Source organism: Coffea arabica, chromosome 10e, assembly GCF_036785885.1.
Source record: "Coffea arabica cultivar ET-39 chromosome 10e, Coffea Arabica ET-39 HiFi, whole genome shotgun sequence".
Taxonomy (NCBI): domain Eukaryota; kingdom Viridiplantae; phylum Streptophyta; class Magnoliopsida; order Gentianales; family Rubiaceae; genus Coffea; species Coffea arabica.
This window is the reverse complement of record NC_092328.1, coordinates 8106106-8121233: the sequence shown is the minus strand read 5'-3', so window position 1 is coordinate 8121233 and position 15128 is coordinate 8106106. Positions and strand designations below refer to the sequence as shown.

The following is a 15128-nucleotide window of genomic DNA, read 5'->3' as shown; positions in this document are numbered from 1 at the left end:
ATTTTATTCTTTGACAAGTAAAAAAGTGTTAGTGGAATTAACCTCTTTTAGTTGTGCAGAACTAATGAGTAAGATGTAGTATTGCAGGCCGACAAGTTAGAGAACTTGATGCATTGAGATATTGATTGTTGATTCTTCAGCAGAGATCTAAATCACTTTCAAAAAAAAAAAAAAAAAAGGAGATTTGATTGTAGTTCAACCACATGAATAAGTTCACATCCTGATTTGGATGGTCTGCTCATATTTTGCATTATCGAATTATGTACATTGTTAACCATACGTAACAATTGTACGTGCAACTGCATAAAAGCATAGCTAAATTAGTTTATCTTCTGGGGACGCAAAAAACATTGTAACCATTCAAGATCGATTAATTCTCATAAGTGACATGAAATCTTGTGCGTCTTTTTCTGCCATGCTTGTTGGAAGGTACAATTTTTGTCAACTCAATTCCTTCTCCTACTGGAATGGTGACAGACTCGCAGTAAACTCCATCTTTGGCCTTGAGTATCTCTCGCAGTGACTCCCTTTTTTTACCATTGATGAAAAGATTGGTCATTACCATCAAAGATCCCTTTGAATTCAAATCAGCAGTCTTCAATAATTTCAAGTGATCTCCAACCTTTGAGTCAACAACCATGAAGTCAATTTTCTTGAACTGTTTAATAATTTCACAAGGATTTCCTGCAACAATATGTATTACGTCTTTGAGATGATCACAGCCATTAAGCTGATGATGCGTGCAGATAGATTTGTTGATATCTTCTTCATCATCATGATCATGAGGGATTATGCAAACAAATTTGCCTCCTATCTGTCTTGCAGCTACGGCCAATGCAAGTGTTACTGGCGTCACTCCCTCTGTGGTTATTTGAACTATTAGTTTAGCACAGTTTCCAGCTGCCAAAGCTGATAAAAACTCCATGATCTTAGGCTCCTCAAATTCTGGACTTCCTCTAGTGCTAGTTCGATCAGAATAGTTCTTACGCTGCAAGAAGTTGGAAGAAAAATGTCAGATAAATCTTCAAAACGCAATTTTTTGCTGAGATTTATTACCACAATACAGCATTAGTTACTTCATCATAGTCTAGAAACAAACATGCATATTTTGGGATTAGAGCAGATTTTATGTATACTATTGCGTAAGATTTGCATTAATCTCTGGGGTTTTCAGTGATCAGATGTACAAAACCCACGGTTATAACTAATGAAACAGCACCGAAATAAACATTTAAGGATCCGACAAAAGAGCAAAGGAAAGCAAGAAACGGGATTTTACCAGATGTAAAGTCTTCAAGTAAGCATTCATGGCATGTTCAGGACACCACTCCATCATGGAAAAAGCAGTAAAATGTCTACAGAGGACTGGCAGCTGTTCGTTCGAGGAAATCCAGGCTTCAAAGATATTAGGTAAGGAAGGACCGAAGGTAACTTACGCATATATAAAGTCAATTTTCGTTTGTGACTTCATGAAAGATTGTCAAAGTTTCCTATAGTTCAAGGACACTTGGCACTTTGCAGAATGAGGGGAAGAAAAGTTGCATGGGAGCTGATTCGTGGCGTCACTTGAGCAATTCACGTGAGCTGCTGATGACACAGAATTCAGAAGAATTTTATAATTTCTAGGTCAACTTGACAGTGATGTAGCCAGGACACCTGGAATGCTAACAGTTGCATGTAATGTCATGCAAGTTTGGGGCGGTCCACGTAAGCGGATCTTCTTTTCTATGATTAATGTCGTGTCACGTGTAATAAGATTATTTCATTTGGGCAGAGAATTTATTTTTTAAGAAAAAATATTGAGTGAGTTCGATTTTGAGAAAGTAGTATATGCTTAGAGAATCTCTATTCACTCGGTAGTTTGCTAATTTTTTTAGAAATTTGATGTGCAAATGGGAATGTGTTTTGCAGCCCCATATTTTAGTATATGCTTAATGATGTAAAAGCTTCCCCACCCCCATATTTTAGTTATTGATTGATTCATTCTTTCTGGGGCTGTAGTTCGTGCCAAGAAAAGGTAACTGTAAACGACTTCTTGATCTCTATTCAGGGAAAATATGACCCTTTTGAGCGCATTGTCCTTCTGCAAAGCATTATTGTACACCTTTTTTTGGACCAAAAAGAGTTTCTCATTCTGATGCTCAAATTTACATAGTCTAAGATGAACAAGAATGCATATCAGATGTCATCTTTCAATCTAGCAGAGGAAGGGATGTTACAGTTCAAAATTGATGGTACATTTCCTATATAACTTGCTTAAACTACATTTGGATTTACAAGGATTTTGCTGCATCTTTGAGTTGATCTCATTTATGTTATGCTTTACAATGGGGCAGTCCTAGGCCCCCATCTACTCGATATCTTTTACAGCATCCTGCACCAGAAGCAAAATAAACAGAATTGCCAGAGTCAATCTAGTACAAAGAGAAGCAAACACCAATGATCAAGCCAAGGACAATTTCATCATAAGCACCTGGCTTGCAATTCGCTTACCTTTGCTAACCGGGTAACGTAAGTGGCAGCTAATGCAGTGAATAGCAGCCCCAATCCGAGTGTTAGCAGCTGTCCATTTCCTCCCAGTAAACCAGCATCAGATTCATCTTGCTGAAAGGTCAGAATTAAGAAGAAGAAGAATGAGCAAATCTAACAGCATGATCAAGCATTTAGAAGCAGATTGTTGGTATGGCTTCGTATATGATCTAGATATCGCAAAATTAAGACGTATCAGATCAATTTAACATAAAAGGGGATTCTCTACCAAACTTATGAAGAAATCAATTAACAAAAAGTGAACCAAAAACATAATCAGTTTAACGTATGTTTATAAGAACTAAATTGAATAGTGGAAAAATTTGGCAAATCCAAACCTACAGTGACCATGATCAGAAAGGCTACGCACACTATTAAGCATGGGTCTTGGGTCAATTCTGATTCCAACATGTCATAATGCATGTACATGCTTGGCCAAGATATCAGCCAGCACATCAACAGGCTTTGGTTGAATAGAGATTTACTAAATCAATCCCCTGTTTGATAGCTGAAACAAGTGAACGAGATTCTCATTTAACAAGATTATTACATTATTGGTTGAGATCTGACTCGGTTTCAAGAACTAACCACTATTGCTTGTTCTAGCTTCTGAGAGTTCGAATTAATTGAAAATCACCAGATATGAAAAAACAGGTCAAGTACTTCACCACAACGCTCAAGTAAATCATAATCAGGAAATATAGGTAAAAGCAAAGGGAAAGCAGACATTTTTTCTGAGATGGTTCAGTCATAACTTACAATAATTGCTCGACCAAACGCACCAGCACTAACATAAGCCCAAGTTCCAGGGAGCATTCCCAACCAACTGCACACAGATAGTAGTTGAAGCCGCATTAGTTGGAAGCTATTTATCAAAGAATGAAATAGTACAGTACACTCTTCAAACTTGCACGCCCTTGTTTTTGCCACTCTCACACAAACTACCATCCAGCTTTATCTTGACGTATTATTTTCAATGTAGAAATTTAGCTCTTTGATAAAAAAGCTCTATGTAGTTGATCATTGTCAACGTGAGAACAAATTTCAAAATTTAAATGTAACTAATGCCAATATAGCAACTCCCTTTGTTTATCAATAATATATTTATTTCTTCTTTGATTCCTTAACTGGAAAATCAAGAAAAAGGTCACCTAGTTTTTTATTTTCTTCCCCTCATAAGATCCCAAATTCCAAACAGGGCCAAACATGACAAATCGACGAAGGTGACTTAATGATGTGAAGTTCAAAGATCTAGTTCAACCCGATTTGAGAATTCATCTCTTTTTTTATCCCCAAAAATTTTAAGGTTTAATCATCCATGCTCAATGACCCAGCGGTCAGGAAAATGATTGACCAAACAAAATTGTTATCAGTATTTTTCAAAGATTCTGGAACCAGACAATTCAAGTAAAAGATCAAGATACATAAAAAGTTAAAAAATAATAATAAAAACATATCCAATCCAGTAAACATGCTCAATAAACACTGTAATCTAGAAAAGCATTCTTTATAACCTCCAAGAATTTGCACATCCCTATGTTTCTGGCCAATATGCATATTTATGAACTTTTACAAGGCATGATGCTATACGTCCATCTTTGGGGTCAAGCATGATGATCCACAAAAAATGCTTACAATTCGCAAATATTTTGATGAAAAAGATATCAAATGTCAAACGGAATTTAACATAGAAACAGAGTTGATTAACCAAAAATGGGTAAACTTAACAAAACAATCCATAAACTTAACAAAAAAATCCATATGTTATATCTGTAACACATTAGAAACTCATTCATAAATTTATACATCTAAATCTCACCTTCCCAATACGTAAGGCACAAATTTGACAGAAGTAAGTCCATAGAGATAATTCCCAAGAGAAAATGGTAATAAAGGGCTCAAACGGAGAAGAGTGACAACTTTGAAACCATTTTCCCCAATTGCTTTGTCAATTGCAAGAAATTTCTTGTTCCCTTCAACCAGCTTAAGAATGCGTTCACGAGCAAAATATCTGGCAATTAGGAAGGCAACACTTGCTGCCACCTAAAAGAGGGAGGAAAATACACTTTAATTTTGAAGACCTGTTTTTATTCTTTCAATGGAAAAACCAGCTTACCGTTCCACTTATAGAGACAATGATTGTCCCAATCAGAGAGCCAAATAGAAGACCAGCTGACATAGTCAGCGGAATAGCAGGTATTGCAAGGACCTGCCATGAGCATAATTCTCTGTAATCAGTATAGAACGACTAGTGAGTTTTAATGAGTAACTTACTCTAGAGATAATTGAATCCGAAACATGCTGGTAAATGCAGGGTAAAACATATAGAAAGATCAATATTGCCATCAAGAAAAGAAAACTTTTTTCTTTGGCTGAGCAAATGTTAACTTTTAATTAATGAACAAAGTAAGTCTGTACAAAGGTCAGCAGACTTAATTACATCAGAGAAGCGCTATATTATATGCAAAGCAAAGAAACTTAGTTACTAAAACATAAAAAAGGTAAACCTATCTCAATAGCTAAATCCTAATGTGGCCTTGTTCTAGGAATTTTCACCCTTCCTACCACAATAACACAAAAAGAAATCTTAGCCAAATCATTTTCTTAGATTCCATTTTCAAATGCAATAGCAAAGTTAATTGCTTCAAAGTTAACTACTGCATCTATCAGTATTGAAAAGAAATTCTGTTGAAATCACAGAAAATTATACACCAAATGCAAAAGATTCAGCAACTAATAAAAAGCAGCAAATTCTGACTCCATATCCTCTCTAAGGTGGAATAAATAATTTTCTTACAAAGAACAGCCGTATAAGTGATAGAACTCCATAATCCATGAAAAAAATAGGAAATGTAAACCAGTTATTAGCATAGATAGCTTTGTGTTAACTCAATGAACTCAAGAAAGAGAAGTCAAACTTACTTCCAAACCAGCATAGACCAATACAAAAAGAGCATATCCAGCTGGCCCATAGTCTGCTCAGAATAGAAAAGTTAAAGGAATTCATGGGGCCAAACAAAAGTAATTTACTATTTCATGCAGAGAAAACAACTACAGAAGCTATTAATCTTCCTGGTCAAACTTTAAATACCTTCCAAGAGTTGTGGCATTACTGCAGCAAACAAAACATAACACCCAAAAGGAAGTTGCAAGTACTATACAATCAGACCCGATATATACATATGCAACATATAAGCAATACGGTCTACTATTAATCTATATCTCAACCCAAATTAGCCAAACTGGTCTTTTTCTTGAATCCTCTGATTAAAGAGTTCACCTGCTTCACTGGTATGAGATAACCCAAAGGACTATTGTTCTTCTAGGTCTCTCAGTCAAAGAAGGAAAACCTTTTGCGAAGATAGTAATTAACAAACTATTAATGACAAGAACAACAAATCCCGATGTATACCATTCTATTATCACGCTGCTTAGTACAGTCAATTCAGGTGTTTGGCATGGTAGCAAGATAAGAACTAGGACAAATTATATTTATGAGGATGACCAAAGGAAATGAAATTCTCAGCTAGGTTACAAAGGATGGAATAAGAGCTAGGAATAGCCCTTATCCCCATGATGAAGGGAAACATCCTTGAGAACTTAATGTAAAATCTCAGTGTCACCAAATTATACTAAGCAAATTATATTATGCTAATGGCAGCTCCATTATTATGCTAATGCCAGCTATAGAACTTAGTACTGAACTTTCAGTAAAGGTAAATTGTCAACATGATACTCAACATATCTAGCACCAGTTAACTTTGTCTAGCAAACCAGAGAAAATTCATAGAAAAATCCGGGGCTGAAAAGGTCTGAAAAAGTGTAAAAGTGTCATGGACATTAGTTTCAAGTAATAGGTACTAAAATGTGACCACAGAAAAGATAGTGTCAAAGACATCCAATCCCATAGCTTAAACTAATATAAAAATGCAATAAAAGTGCACCAAAAGAGTAAATTTAAAATGCTGCACATAACTCATCTAAATGTTCAAACTATTCAGTTATGCTAAAAAAATCTCATCTTTTCGGAAAAAGTTTCACTAAGCATAGACTAAATCAATGAATGAACCACTAGAATCGAACATTATTTTAGCAAAAATTACTAGCCAATTAGAAGCAGCAAACGTAATTCTTGCAAGAAACTAAAGAATTGGATCAAAATTCTAAAACAAACATAAAATTAAGTTCAATGGGCAGTGAAAATTAATCAAACATTACCGTCAATGAACCCGGAAAACTGATTCAAGAAAGCATTAATCTGGTCCTTGTAAAGATACCCAACTGTTCCAAATCCTCCAACGACACCAACCAACAAAAGACCAGCCAAGATGCTGCCTTTAACAGCAGTGTCACCACCACTCTCTACTGCCCCATCATCAGCCCCATCATCGGTATTATCCTCTTTTGGGCTCAAATTCAAGAGTCTCCTCAGTCCCTGAGGAGGTGGGGCAGTCTTTGGAACAAGCATTTGTTGCTCCTGCTGTTTGTTGGTTTCCCTCAATGAAGAACATGGCTTCAAGAAATGGGACTTTTTTGGTCTGAATTTAAAGTGAAATAACGAGGAAGAAGAAGAAAAAGATGATGATGAAGAAGGGTTTGAGAAGGAAAAATTAAAACTGGGCCTTTGCTGCAGGGGTGAGGAGAGGGTAAGGCAGAGTGGAGTTGGTGGTGGTGGTTGTAATTGTGGTGATCTAGAAATGGTGGGCATTTTAATTTGTTGAGAAATTGAAGGATAAAGAGGGAAGAAAGGGAGCTGAGCAGAGCTTTTAGCTCTCTTTTCCTTGTTCTGGTCACTGATTGGAGGCTAGGAAGATGTTAATTTTAGGCCATGAAGATTCGAAAGATTCTGCAGGATGTACTGTGCTTTTTAATTCATTATGTTCAAACCATTTAATTGGGGAATATTGTCAAAAGGTGTTAATTTTTTTCCCTTTGATAAATGAAGTTTGAAGACACATGAAAGTGTGTGTCTATTATTGCAGCACGTACGTCTTGTACTTCTTTTGTTGTTCTTTTAGCTTCTGAGAAATTTTTCTCCCCATTCTTTTGTACTGTAGCAGTTTTCAATTTCTTACTTTGCTCTGCATAGATATATTCGAGAAAGGTACAGCTTTGGTGAATAAACTTTGTCCGAACTTTTGCTAAATGGGGAGGATTCGTATCCCACAAAAAACTCTTGTAGCATATAAATTTCAATTAATCAGGTGAACGTAAAAGTCTTGCTACAAACATCATCCAAAATTATATTTTCAGATTGTGTTACTTGATAAATAAATGGCGACATTGGCAATCAAACTAGAGTTGCCACGTTTGGATTGCATTTTTCTGAATTTTTTTGTAAAAAAATTACTGTAACGATTTAATATATGTGATATTGGATTGCATTTTTCTGGATTTTTATGTAAAAAAATTACTGTAACGAATTAATATATGTGAGATAAAAAAATAATTGAGAAATATGTTCACGGAAATCGTAACAAGTTTTCTTTGGAAAATTGCTGTCCAAACAACTGGACACAACTGATTTAAAAAAGTACTGCTGAAGATGGAGACAAAACCAGTGAAGCTCCTCAATCCATGGATAGGCACCTCCTTGCAGAAGTGTACAGCAAATTAACATTGGTAGTAGTAGATTGTACACTTTCGAGTCCTTGAGAAAATGGCAGGAGAAGAATTAGTAAGATTTGATCTACTTCAAGTCAATATGGAGAAAATATAATCATGTTAACAGTGGAGGGATGAAAATCAGACATCTCATTAAACAATCAACCAAGATTCTATCTCAAGACTGCGTTTCATTACTAATAACTGCTATTCCAGTTGGAAAACTTACATCAGAAAATAGAAACATTTATCACTCATGAACTAATATTCTGACCGTAGAACTTCACTGGATTCTTAAGTCATCACTATCGATCCATGATGAAACTTCTAAAATCGCATAGAGCTTTGCTGCAACCAACCAAAATGCATATGGATGAGGTAATGCACCATGTGGTGGTCAGTTGTAACAAATTTTGATACTTTGAAGAAACAATATATTAGAGTACAAAAGCAAATGTCAGCGTCCTCATGACTGCTATGCATTATGCAATTCATTTCTTTCTCCATGTGGAGTAGATGAAAATGTCGGGCTTCTCCTTAGTATAGGCAAATCAAACTGTGGCTTCTTCATACAAGATGTAATTCTTTGCACTAGACCATTCAGTTTTAACTTCAGAGCTTCAGGTGTAAATAGGTCTGGCTTCTCAAGAAGTTGCAGAGCGGATGTTGCAGTGAGGTTGATCTGCAAGAGATCAGAAATATCCCAATGAGCAACTACATTGGTGCAAACTTATCACTCTAACGATTTAAATCATCACAGACATCAAAGAAAATGCATCAATAACAGAAGCCAAGTAATTCATATTTCCAGACTCAAATAACACTAGAGAAAGCAGGTTCAGCAATGCATCAAGAAAACAATTATCAGCTTGACACTCTAAACCAATCACAAATCTAATGATGTATAATAACCAAGAAAACACAAAGAAACTACTAGCAAGACTCAAGATGAAGCCCAAAGCATACTGTAATGCCGATTCGATGTGTCACAGAGGTTACCATGTTTGTAAAACGCAGCACAAAAATGTACCAAAATGAACATGTCATACCTCAAGGAGAAAATTAAATGGAAAAACAATGTTGGAGTAGTTCAAACCTAAGCCGCTGCAAAGGCATAGACAAGTAACCATGTTCATGATTGCTGTGACAGAAATGAATCTCAACGCCCGAACATGCTGGATGTACGAGTTATACTTTCACAGTTAGTTGAGAAGTAGCCATGGGTTGTTCCTACAAACCAAATCGTCCTTACTGAAAACATGCTATGAAGTCTAATCTCTCTTACATTAGGGAGGCTCCCCTATCAAGAACCTGTAGTTTTATATTCAATTGCTGATTCTAGCATCCACGGCTAGTCTAAAAGAAATTAGGTATAATTCAAAACCAAGTGCTGGTAGAAAATCCCCTTTTTCTACTTCTAATCCAAGATATGTAAGAAAATCGTATTATCAGTTTTCTTTCAATCCATACAGCTAAGGCTGTCACTTAAAATTAGATTTGTTCGGTGTAATCATCCATTCCAGCATGAATTTACCATGTCAATCATTAGGTATAGGTTGTGAAGTAAAGGCTCAAAAATTGCTACATCATTCAACATGCAATAGTCAGTCAAATTAAAATAGCTAGGCACATTTGTTAAAACAAGATAACATGCCACACATAAAAGACGATTTCAAAGGAGCCAACTTCCAAAGATTTTTTGTTTAAAACGTGAATAAGAATGTTCAATATCTCTACAAACACAGCTATCTCATGCAGTAGAAAATGAAGAATGTATACCAACTGCAATTACCAAAAAAAATGTTAAGCTGAACAACGAATGTCAGTACAATGCTAATTAGGTGCACTATCATTACTATACAATTTCTCAATAAACTATCAAAAACATACATATAACCCCATTCCCCTTCCGGCCGCCTGCCTCCCCCCCCCCCCCCCCCCCCCCCCCCCTCCAAAAAAAAAAAGCCATGAATTACTAATAATGAGGAAAAACCCAGATGAGTTTATAACAATATAACTATAAATTCAGAATAAATGTGTAAAAAGATACGTGGGCTAGTAATTTATCTGTCATGTACCGCATGAGAAGCAGAATTTATGAAGGTTTGAGTGAGAGGCAAGATGCAGAACATTCCACGGGCACCCGATAAAGCTTCTTCCTGTGGGTCTTTCCAAACATCATACCTGAAACAAGCATTTTACAGGAACCCCATACCTTATGATTCATATCCAATCAAACAAACATAAACAAAATGAATCAAAAGTAAAAGGGTAAAGTCCTAGACCTAGTTGTAGTACTAATAAGTACTCCAGAAAGTATAGATGAGTCAAGAGTCATCGCCGACGACTTACACCAGACCGTAGCGCCGGTCGAACCATAGGCATTTGTTAGGATTGTTATTGTTTTGTGTCTGCGAATTGCTGGAATTTAGGCGACCCCTATCCATCTTTCTCCTCCTCAGTCTCAGTCTCAGTCTCGTTTCAGTTACAGACTTACAGTACGGTTTTTTATTGTTTATTTATTTATTTGGCGAAAAATAATACTCAAAAGACCCCTTTTTTGTGTTACCCGATTCAGGGTCCGCGTGTCAAGTGTCAACCCGCTTTCAACTTTCATTTCGCCGAAACGGCGTCGTGTCATTCCACTTTGATTTCAACCGACGGCGTTTTAGCCGGTCTACTGCTTTTATTTTTTTTTTTAAGTTCCCCGGGATAAATCATCGTGCTTTTTTCTTTTTCTTTTTTTTTTTTGTTCCATTTCTCGTGGGTATAAATACGAAATTTGAAAAAGGAGTTGAGGAGGGAAGGAGAGAACTCGCACTGTCAGATAAACGCTAGGCTAGAAGACGATGATGATGAAGAGGCAAGCCGGTGCCGGCGCCGGAGTCGGACGGTATAGAGGAGAATCAACTGCGTCACTTTCTAATTCTTCGATCGCCTTCTCCAATTCAGGTTCTTCGCGATTTCGTGTTATGCGATTTTTATGTTTGTTTTTTGTTTTTCTTTTCAATTTCTCGCATTATTATTGTTTGTAGTGTATGTTATTATCTAGTTTAATTTAATTAGTTTTCTCTACTATATACTTAGAAAACCAATTCAGCTGACATTTGTGTAATTATTTATATTGTTAGATCGATAAAAACAAAAAAGGCGAGATTTGGTTCTTCTTTTTGTGAGTTTTCAGATTTGAAGTTTATTATTTCATGTACCTGACCTTTTTCATTTCCTTCCATTTTTCAGTTTATGTACTGGAAAAAGAAAATTTCAATATGCCGACATATATTCCCGTATTTGTTTTTGATTTAAAATTTTATTCCTAATGTACTTGAAATGCTATTTCGTCTTAGAAAATTGAAACTGGTCACTATGATGTATAATTTGATGTGATCATTTGGCTAAAGAATAGATTTGGATTAAATTGGTGCAGCAGACTTCTAAGGAGACTTCTGCTTATGTTTCATAATATTAAATTCTGTTTGTGATTCCCGATACTATTTGACCAGGATATTCTTTTGACTTCGACATTTATTTTTGACTAAGTTGCATTTCAGCTAAGGTTATTCTGTTCTGCTCATCGAGCATCTCTTTATATGTAAAATGTTGAGAACGTTTAAAACATAGTACAACTACAATTGGAGTAGTTTATTTACTTGGCACTTGGAAAATTGAGATTTTGCTGCCTTTTTTGGGAAAAGGAATCATTGCCAATCAAGACCTGTGTTTAGCTTTTATGTCAATTAGAAAGTTTTGTGCTTTATCTTCTCCAAGTCCTAAATCCTAGTGATTGTTTTTAGGTGGTTGTTTTCTTTCCAGCTAATAGTGAAACTTGGTAATCAATCGTCAACACATTTATTCCTTGACATATTTGTCTGCTGTTGAATTGACATTGACTTTGTACTGTTGTTAATGATTTTTGCTTGTGTTGATGCATTATGCACTTGATTGACATGCTTAAAAGCCTCCATGAGTTATCCGGCTTGTTTTTATATTTGTTGCTTTATACAGTCACAGTGTCATTAATTAACACAGTAAATTGTTTTTATATTTGTGGCTTTATACAGTCAGTGTCATTAATGAACACAGTAAATTGGTTTCCGGTTTTATATCCCTAATTACTTAAAAGACTTTTCAGGATTTAAGTCACTGCACTAATCTTTTTCTTTTTTTCTTAAAAGGTTACTCCTAAATTGTCTTCTTTCAGCAAGAAGAATGTATCTGACCATTAATAAGACTTGGTTACCATAAGTATGATTTATTGATGAAAAGTTCTTCTCTAAAGCATACCAGGTTAAAGAAAATCTGAAAGACCATTCTATCTAGATACCTCTATGCTGCATTAAACTTCTCATGCTTTTGGAACTTGCTTGTAGTACTAGTCCTCTTTTATTTCACGAAAGTTGCTCCCCCAGAAACTGCTCTCTAAAGAATAAGGATTTGATGTGGAGTTATGTATATAACTATTGTAGGGATAGAGTATAGAATAGATCAGTTTACCAAAAAGAATGAGTTGGTACATTTTTTCAGATACTAACTATGCCTTTTCTATATATCATCCTTTGCGGCCAATATGATCTGTAGCCATAGAATGTTAATTATGTAAATCTAATGTAGGAACTTTAATGTGCCTGGATGGTTGAGACTGAAACTAAAAGAAGAGATACACTAGAATGCCTGAATTTAGATCTTTGAGGCTGCCACCTGAATCATACTTTGCCAATTTTAAGCTTCTTGGAGTGGTTGATTAGTCTTGATTTCAACGTTCTGCAGGTAGCAGTGGAGTTTGTATGATGAGCACTGCATGGCGAGATGAACAACAGCCATCCTTCATCAACTTCATCTCATGTTTCCTCAGTGCAAATTCTTTCCGTCTGAACATTGTGCCAATTGCTCCAGTTATTACCCATTTTGTCTGATTTTTTATTTCTAGAGTTGATTCCATGCAGTTTCTGAAATGCCTTGCTTGCAGGATTTCATTTTCAACTGTGGAGGTTTGTCCATAGCTTTCATTTTTGTGACTAACTGGGATTCTAACTTAACTGCATCGGTGTTTACAAGGTCAGTCTTTTGCTAATTCTATTCAAAGTTTCTGTTAATGTATCTAAACAGGTATCATTTGTTTTACACAGAGTTCAGAAATTGAAAGAACAGTTTGCTCACTTGTATGTGGTTGTCAATCTACCAACAGAGGAGCAGAATGATTCTTTTGTTCGCTCTTATTTCAAGTGAGCTTCTTCCCTTTTGCCATCTGAACTGCATTTGCCATAAAATGGCCCTGTACAAAATGAAGGACTTGGTATTTGTTTGGATGTTGTTGAAGATCCGATATGGAGTTTGGCAGGCCAACATTTATGCCAGTACTGGACACAGAGATGGGATTTGAGAAGATTTTGAAGATTGCACTTGCTCGCGGGAGTAAGACTCTTAGTTAATGCAGCTGATAAATTGTAATTGGTTAGTTTATTTTGACTTTAGCAATTCTCAATGCAGTTGCTAAGCGACAAGATGCTATATCAAAACTAAAGGCAGATGTAAGTGGAGATATAGTTTACCGTTTTCTTGGTGCACTTCTTTGCATTAGATGCGTAGCCAATTCCTTTTTCCATGCTTTCAGCGAGAAAGATCAGTGCAAACAATGGATGCGTATCTCAGAGTGGTCACCTCCATTCCAGGCATTGATAGTCATGATGCAAATGCGGTACTAAAACTTCCTACCAATTACATTCTTAGCTTTCATTTTTCCTTCTATTACAGCCTTCCCCTTCCCTATGTATTGGTGGAAAGAGACAAAAAGGGTAGGGTTGAGAAGAGTCAATTTGTTAAGTCCTTCTGCAGTTGAAGATCCAGATGATTTCTTTTGCATATAGAAATTTGCATACATGTATAATGGCTGTACCATCTCAACTATCTTAAGCATACCTCTGGTTATGGCGGAACTTGACTCATCCAGTGAGGCATGGGAACCATTCCTCTTGTTGAGCAATATATTTCTGTAAATTCTCTACATGTTCTTGGTCATATATTATTCATGGGCTGAGTTATCTTCTACTTTTGGATTTTTTTTTTTTCTTTGGTGGGAGAACTTTAATTATTCTTATGCTATTATTAAGAAACTTTTCAAACAACAAAAAATGATTTATTCATTCATTACTGCCGCATGGAGTATGAAACTGCACATCTTGTCCGAAGACTGCGGTGTGAAATTTGGCAATATTTCTTTGTTCCAATTTGAACCACAAAATCTGCTCTAATGTTTAGAGACATTTATATTCTTATATCTGCAAAATAGTAACAAAGGATGACGAATATCCTCTGCAGCTAAATCAAGCTGTTGGTTCAATTGAAGCAATTGCAAAAGCATCAAAGGAGTACATTTTGGAATATACTGATCTTTCTGCGGAGAAAGCTGAGACGATTACAAGGTTTTTCAGAGATCAAAGCTATTATCTTGGTCCCAAAATCAGTTAGATTCATCTCAGAAGTTCAACTTTACTTTGGATATCCCTTGAGGCAAATTTGTCGTGTCAGAGATTAGTTTAAGTTCTACTCGTATATAAGTATGCTTAAAAAGGAACTATAGCACAGCGACTGTCCTGAAAAAGGGTTTTATTCTCTGTTCAATTCACGGTCATCATGCCTGGTGTTATCTGATGTTTGCTGTATAAATACAAGTCGTTGCATTTGTTGCTTTAAATTTGCATGTAAAAAACGTTGGAATGGGGGCTTTGGTTGGCTTGAATTGTCATTTACTAATCGCATGATGAAAATTAATGTACGTCGGCATGATGCTTTCCTGTTCTGGGCTTAACATCTTGTAGTACGAAGTAATTTTGTCTTCGTTCCGTTCTTGATTTCCCATGGTTAAATTTGCTGAGGATTATGTGGCTGTGCCGTACGTGCCCAAGTACAGCTGAGTCGGCAATAGCCTTGACTGCATCCATGTCTCTCTCAAATTTGCTCAACTTTTTCAACCTTAGCCTCCCACAAGATTGATTTGA

The 15128-nt window shown here is 36.0% G+C and overlaps 4 protein-coding genes across 5 annotated transcripts; 1 reads left to right on the top strand and 3 right to left on the bottom strand.

The window, feature by feature from the left end:
* Positions 1 to 346: 346 nt before the first annotated feature.
* LOC113713057 (uncharacterized) lies at positions 347 to 1438 on the bottom strand. The gene is made up of 2 exons (XM_027236767.2): positions 1280 to 1438; positions 347 to 988 (listed from the first exon to the last, which is right to left on the bottom strand). The coding sequence occupies exons 1-2, from the start codon at positions 1334 to 1336 to the stop codon at positions 371 to 373; spliced, it is 675 nt and encodes a 224-aa protein (XP_027092568.1). The 5' UTR covers positions 1337 to 1438; the 3' UTR covers positions 347 to 370.
* An 801-nt stretch (positions 1439 to 2239) lies between these two features.
* On the bottom strand, positions 2240 to 7398 carry LOC113713056 (uncharacterized). The gene is made up of 7 exons (XM_027236766.2): positions 6748 to 7398; positions 5452 to 5504; positions 4646 to 4738; positions 4349 to 4572; positions 3289 to 3355; positions 2494 to 2604; positions 2240 to 2374 (listed from the first exon to the last, which is right to left on the bottom strand). Exons 1-7 carry the CDS (start codon positions 7235 to 7237, stop codon positions 2351 to 2353), a joined length of 1062 nt encoding a protein of 353 aa, XP_027092567.1. The 5' UTR covers positions 7238 to 7398; the 3' UTR covers positions 2240 to 2350.
* An 868-nt stretch (positions 7399 to 8266) lies between these two features.
* Positions 8267 to 10625, bottom strand: LOC113711828 (uncharacterized). 2 transcript variants are annotated; one of them, XM_027235048.2, is made up of 3 exons: positions 10486 to 10625; positions 10212 to 10317; positions 8267 to 8815 (listed from the first exon to the last, which is right to left on the bottom strand). In XM_027235048.2, the coding sequence occupies exons 1-3, from the start codon at positions 10578 to 10580 to the stop codon at positions 8609 to 8611; spliced, it is 408 nt and encodes a 135-aa protein (XP_027090849.1). In that variant the 5' UTR covers positions 10581 to 10625; the 3' UTR covers positions 8267 to 8608. The 2 variants fall into 2 exon arrangements, with proteins under 2 accessions (XP_027090849.1, XP_027090850.1); XM_027235049.2 differs by having other exon boundaries at positions 8545 to 8815; positions 10419 to 10546.
* Positions 10626 to 10839: 214 nt separating this feature from the next.
* LOC113712383 (protein PARTING DANCERS homolog) lies at positions 10840 to 14824 on the top strand. The gene is made up of 8 exons (XM_027235781.2): positions 10840 to 11085; positions 12901 to 13025; positions 13100 to 13188; positions 13260 to 13355; positions 13451 to 13545; positions 13621 to 13661; positions 13745 to 13828; positions 14449 to 14824. The coding sequence occupies exons 1-8, from the start codon at positions 10983 to 10985 to the stop codon at positions 14596 to 14598; spliced, it is 783 nt and encodes a 260-aa protein (XP_027091582.1). The 5' UTR covers positions 10840 to 10982; the 3' UTR covers positions 14599 to 14824.
* Positions 14825 to 15128: the final 304 nt, after the last annotated feature.

What these genes read in the sequence shown, in the direction of transcription:
- LOC113713057 (XM_027236767.2), bottom strand. Translation starts at nt 1,336, where the DNA reads ATGATGGAGTGGTGTCCTGAACATGCCATGAATGCTTACTTGAAGACT. An exon ending in ACTTGAAGACTTTACATCTG is followed by an intron (nt 989 to 1,279) that starts GTAAAATCCCGT and finishes AACTTCTTGCAG; the next exon opens with CGTAAGAACTATTCTGATCG.
- LOC113713056 (XM_027236766.2), bottom strand. Translation starts at nt 7,237, where the DNA reads ATGCCCACCATTTCTAGATCACCACAATTACAACCACCACCACCAACT. An exon ending in GTTTTCCGGGTTCATTGACG is followed by an intron (nt 5,505 to 6,747) that starts GTAATGTTTGAT and finishes TATTCTGAGCAG; the next exon opens with ACTATGGGCCAGCTGGATAT. An exon ending in TTGTCTCTATAAGTGGAACG is followed by an intron (nt 4,573 to 4,645) that starts GTAAGCTGGTTT and finishes TCCCTCTTTTAG; the next exon opens with GTGGCAGCAAGTGTTGCCTT.
- LOC113711828 (XM_027235048.2), bottom strand. Translation starts at nt 10,580, where the DNA reads ATGGATAGGGGTCGCCTAAATTCCAGCAATTCGCAGACACAAAACAAT. An exon ending in GACCGGCGCTACGGTCTGGT is followed by an intron (nt 10,318 to 10,485) that starts GTAAGTCGTCGG and finishes TGCTTGTTTCAG; the next exon opens with GTATGATGTTTGGAAAGACC. An exon ending in TAAATTCTGCTTCTCATGCG is followed by an intron (nt 8,816 to 10,211) that starts GTACATGACAGA and finishes GATCTCTTGCAG; the next exon opens with ATCAACCTCACTGCAACATC.
- LOC113712383 (XM_027235781.2), top strand. Translation starts at nt 10,983, where the DNA reads ATGATGATGAAGAGGCAAGCCGGTGCCGGCGCCGGAGTCGGACGGTAT. An exon ending in GATCGCCTTCTCCAATTCAG is followed by an intron (nt 11,086 to 12,900) that starts GTTCTTCGCGAT and finishes AACGTTCTGCAG; the next exon opens with GTAGCAGTGGAGTTTGTATG. An exon ending in TTTGTTCGCTCTTATTTCAA is followed by an intron (nt 13,356 to 13,450) that starts GTGAGCTTCTTC and finishes ATGTTGTTGAAG; the next exon opens with ATCCGATATGGAGTTTGGCA.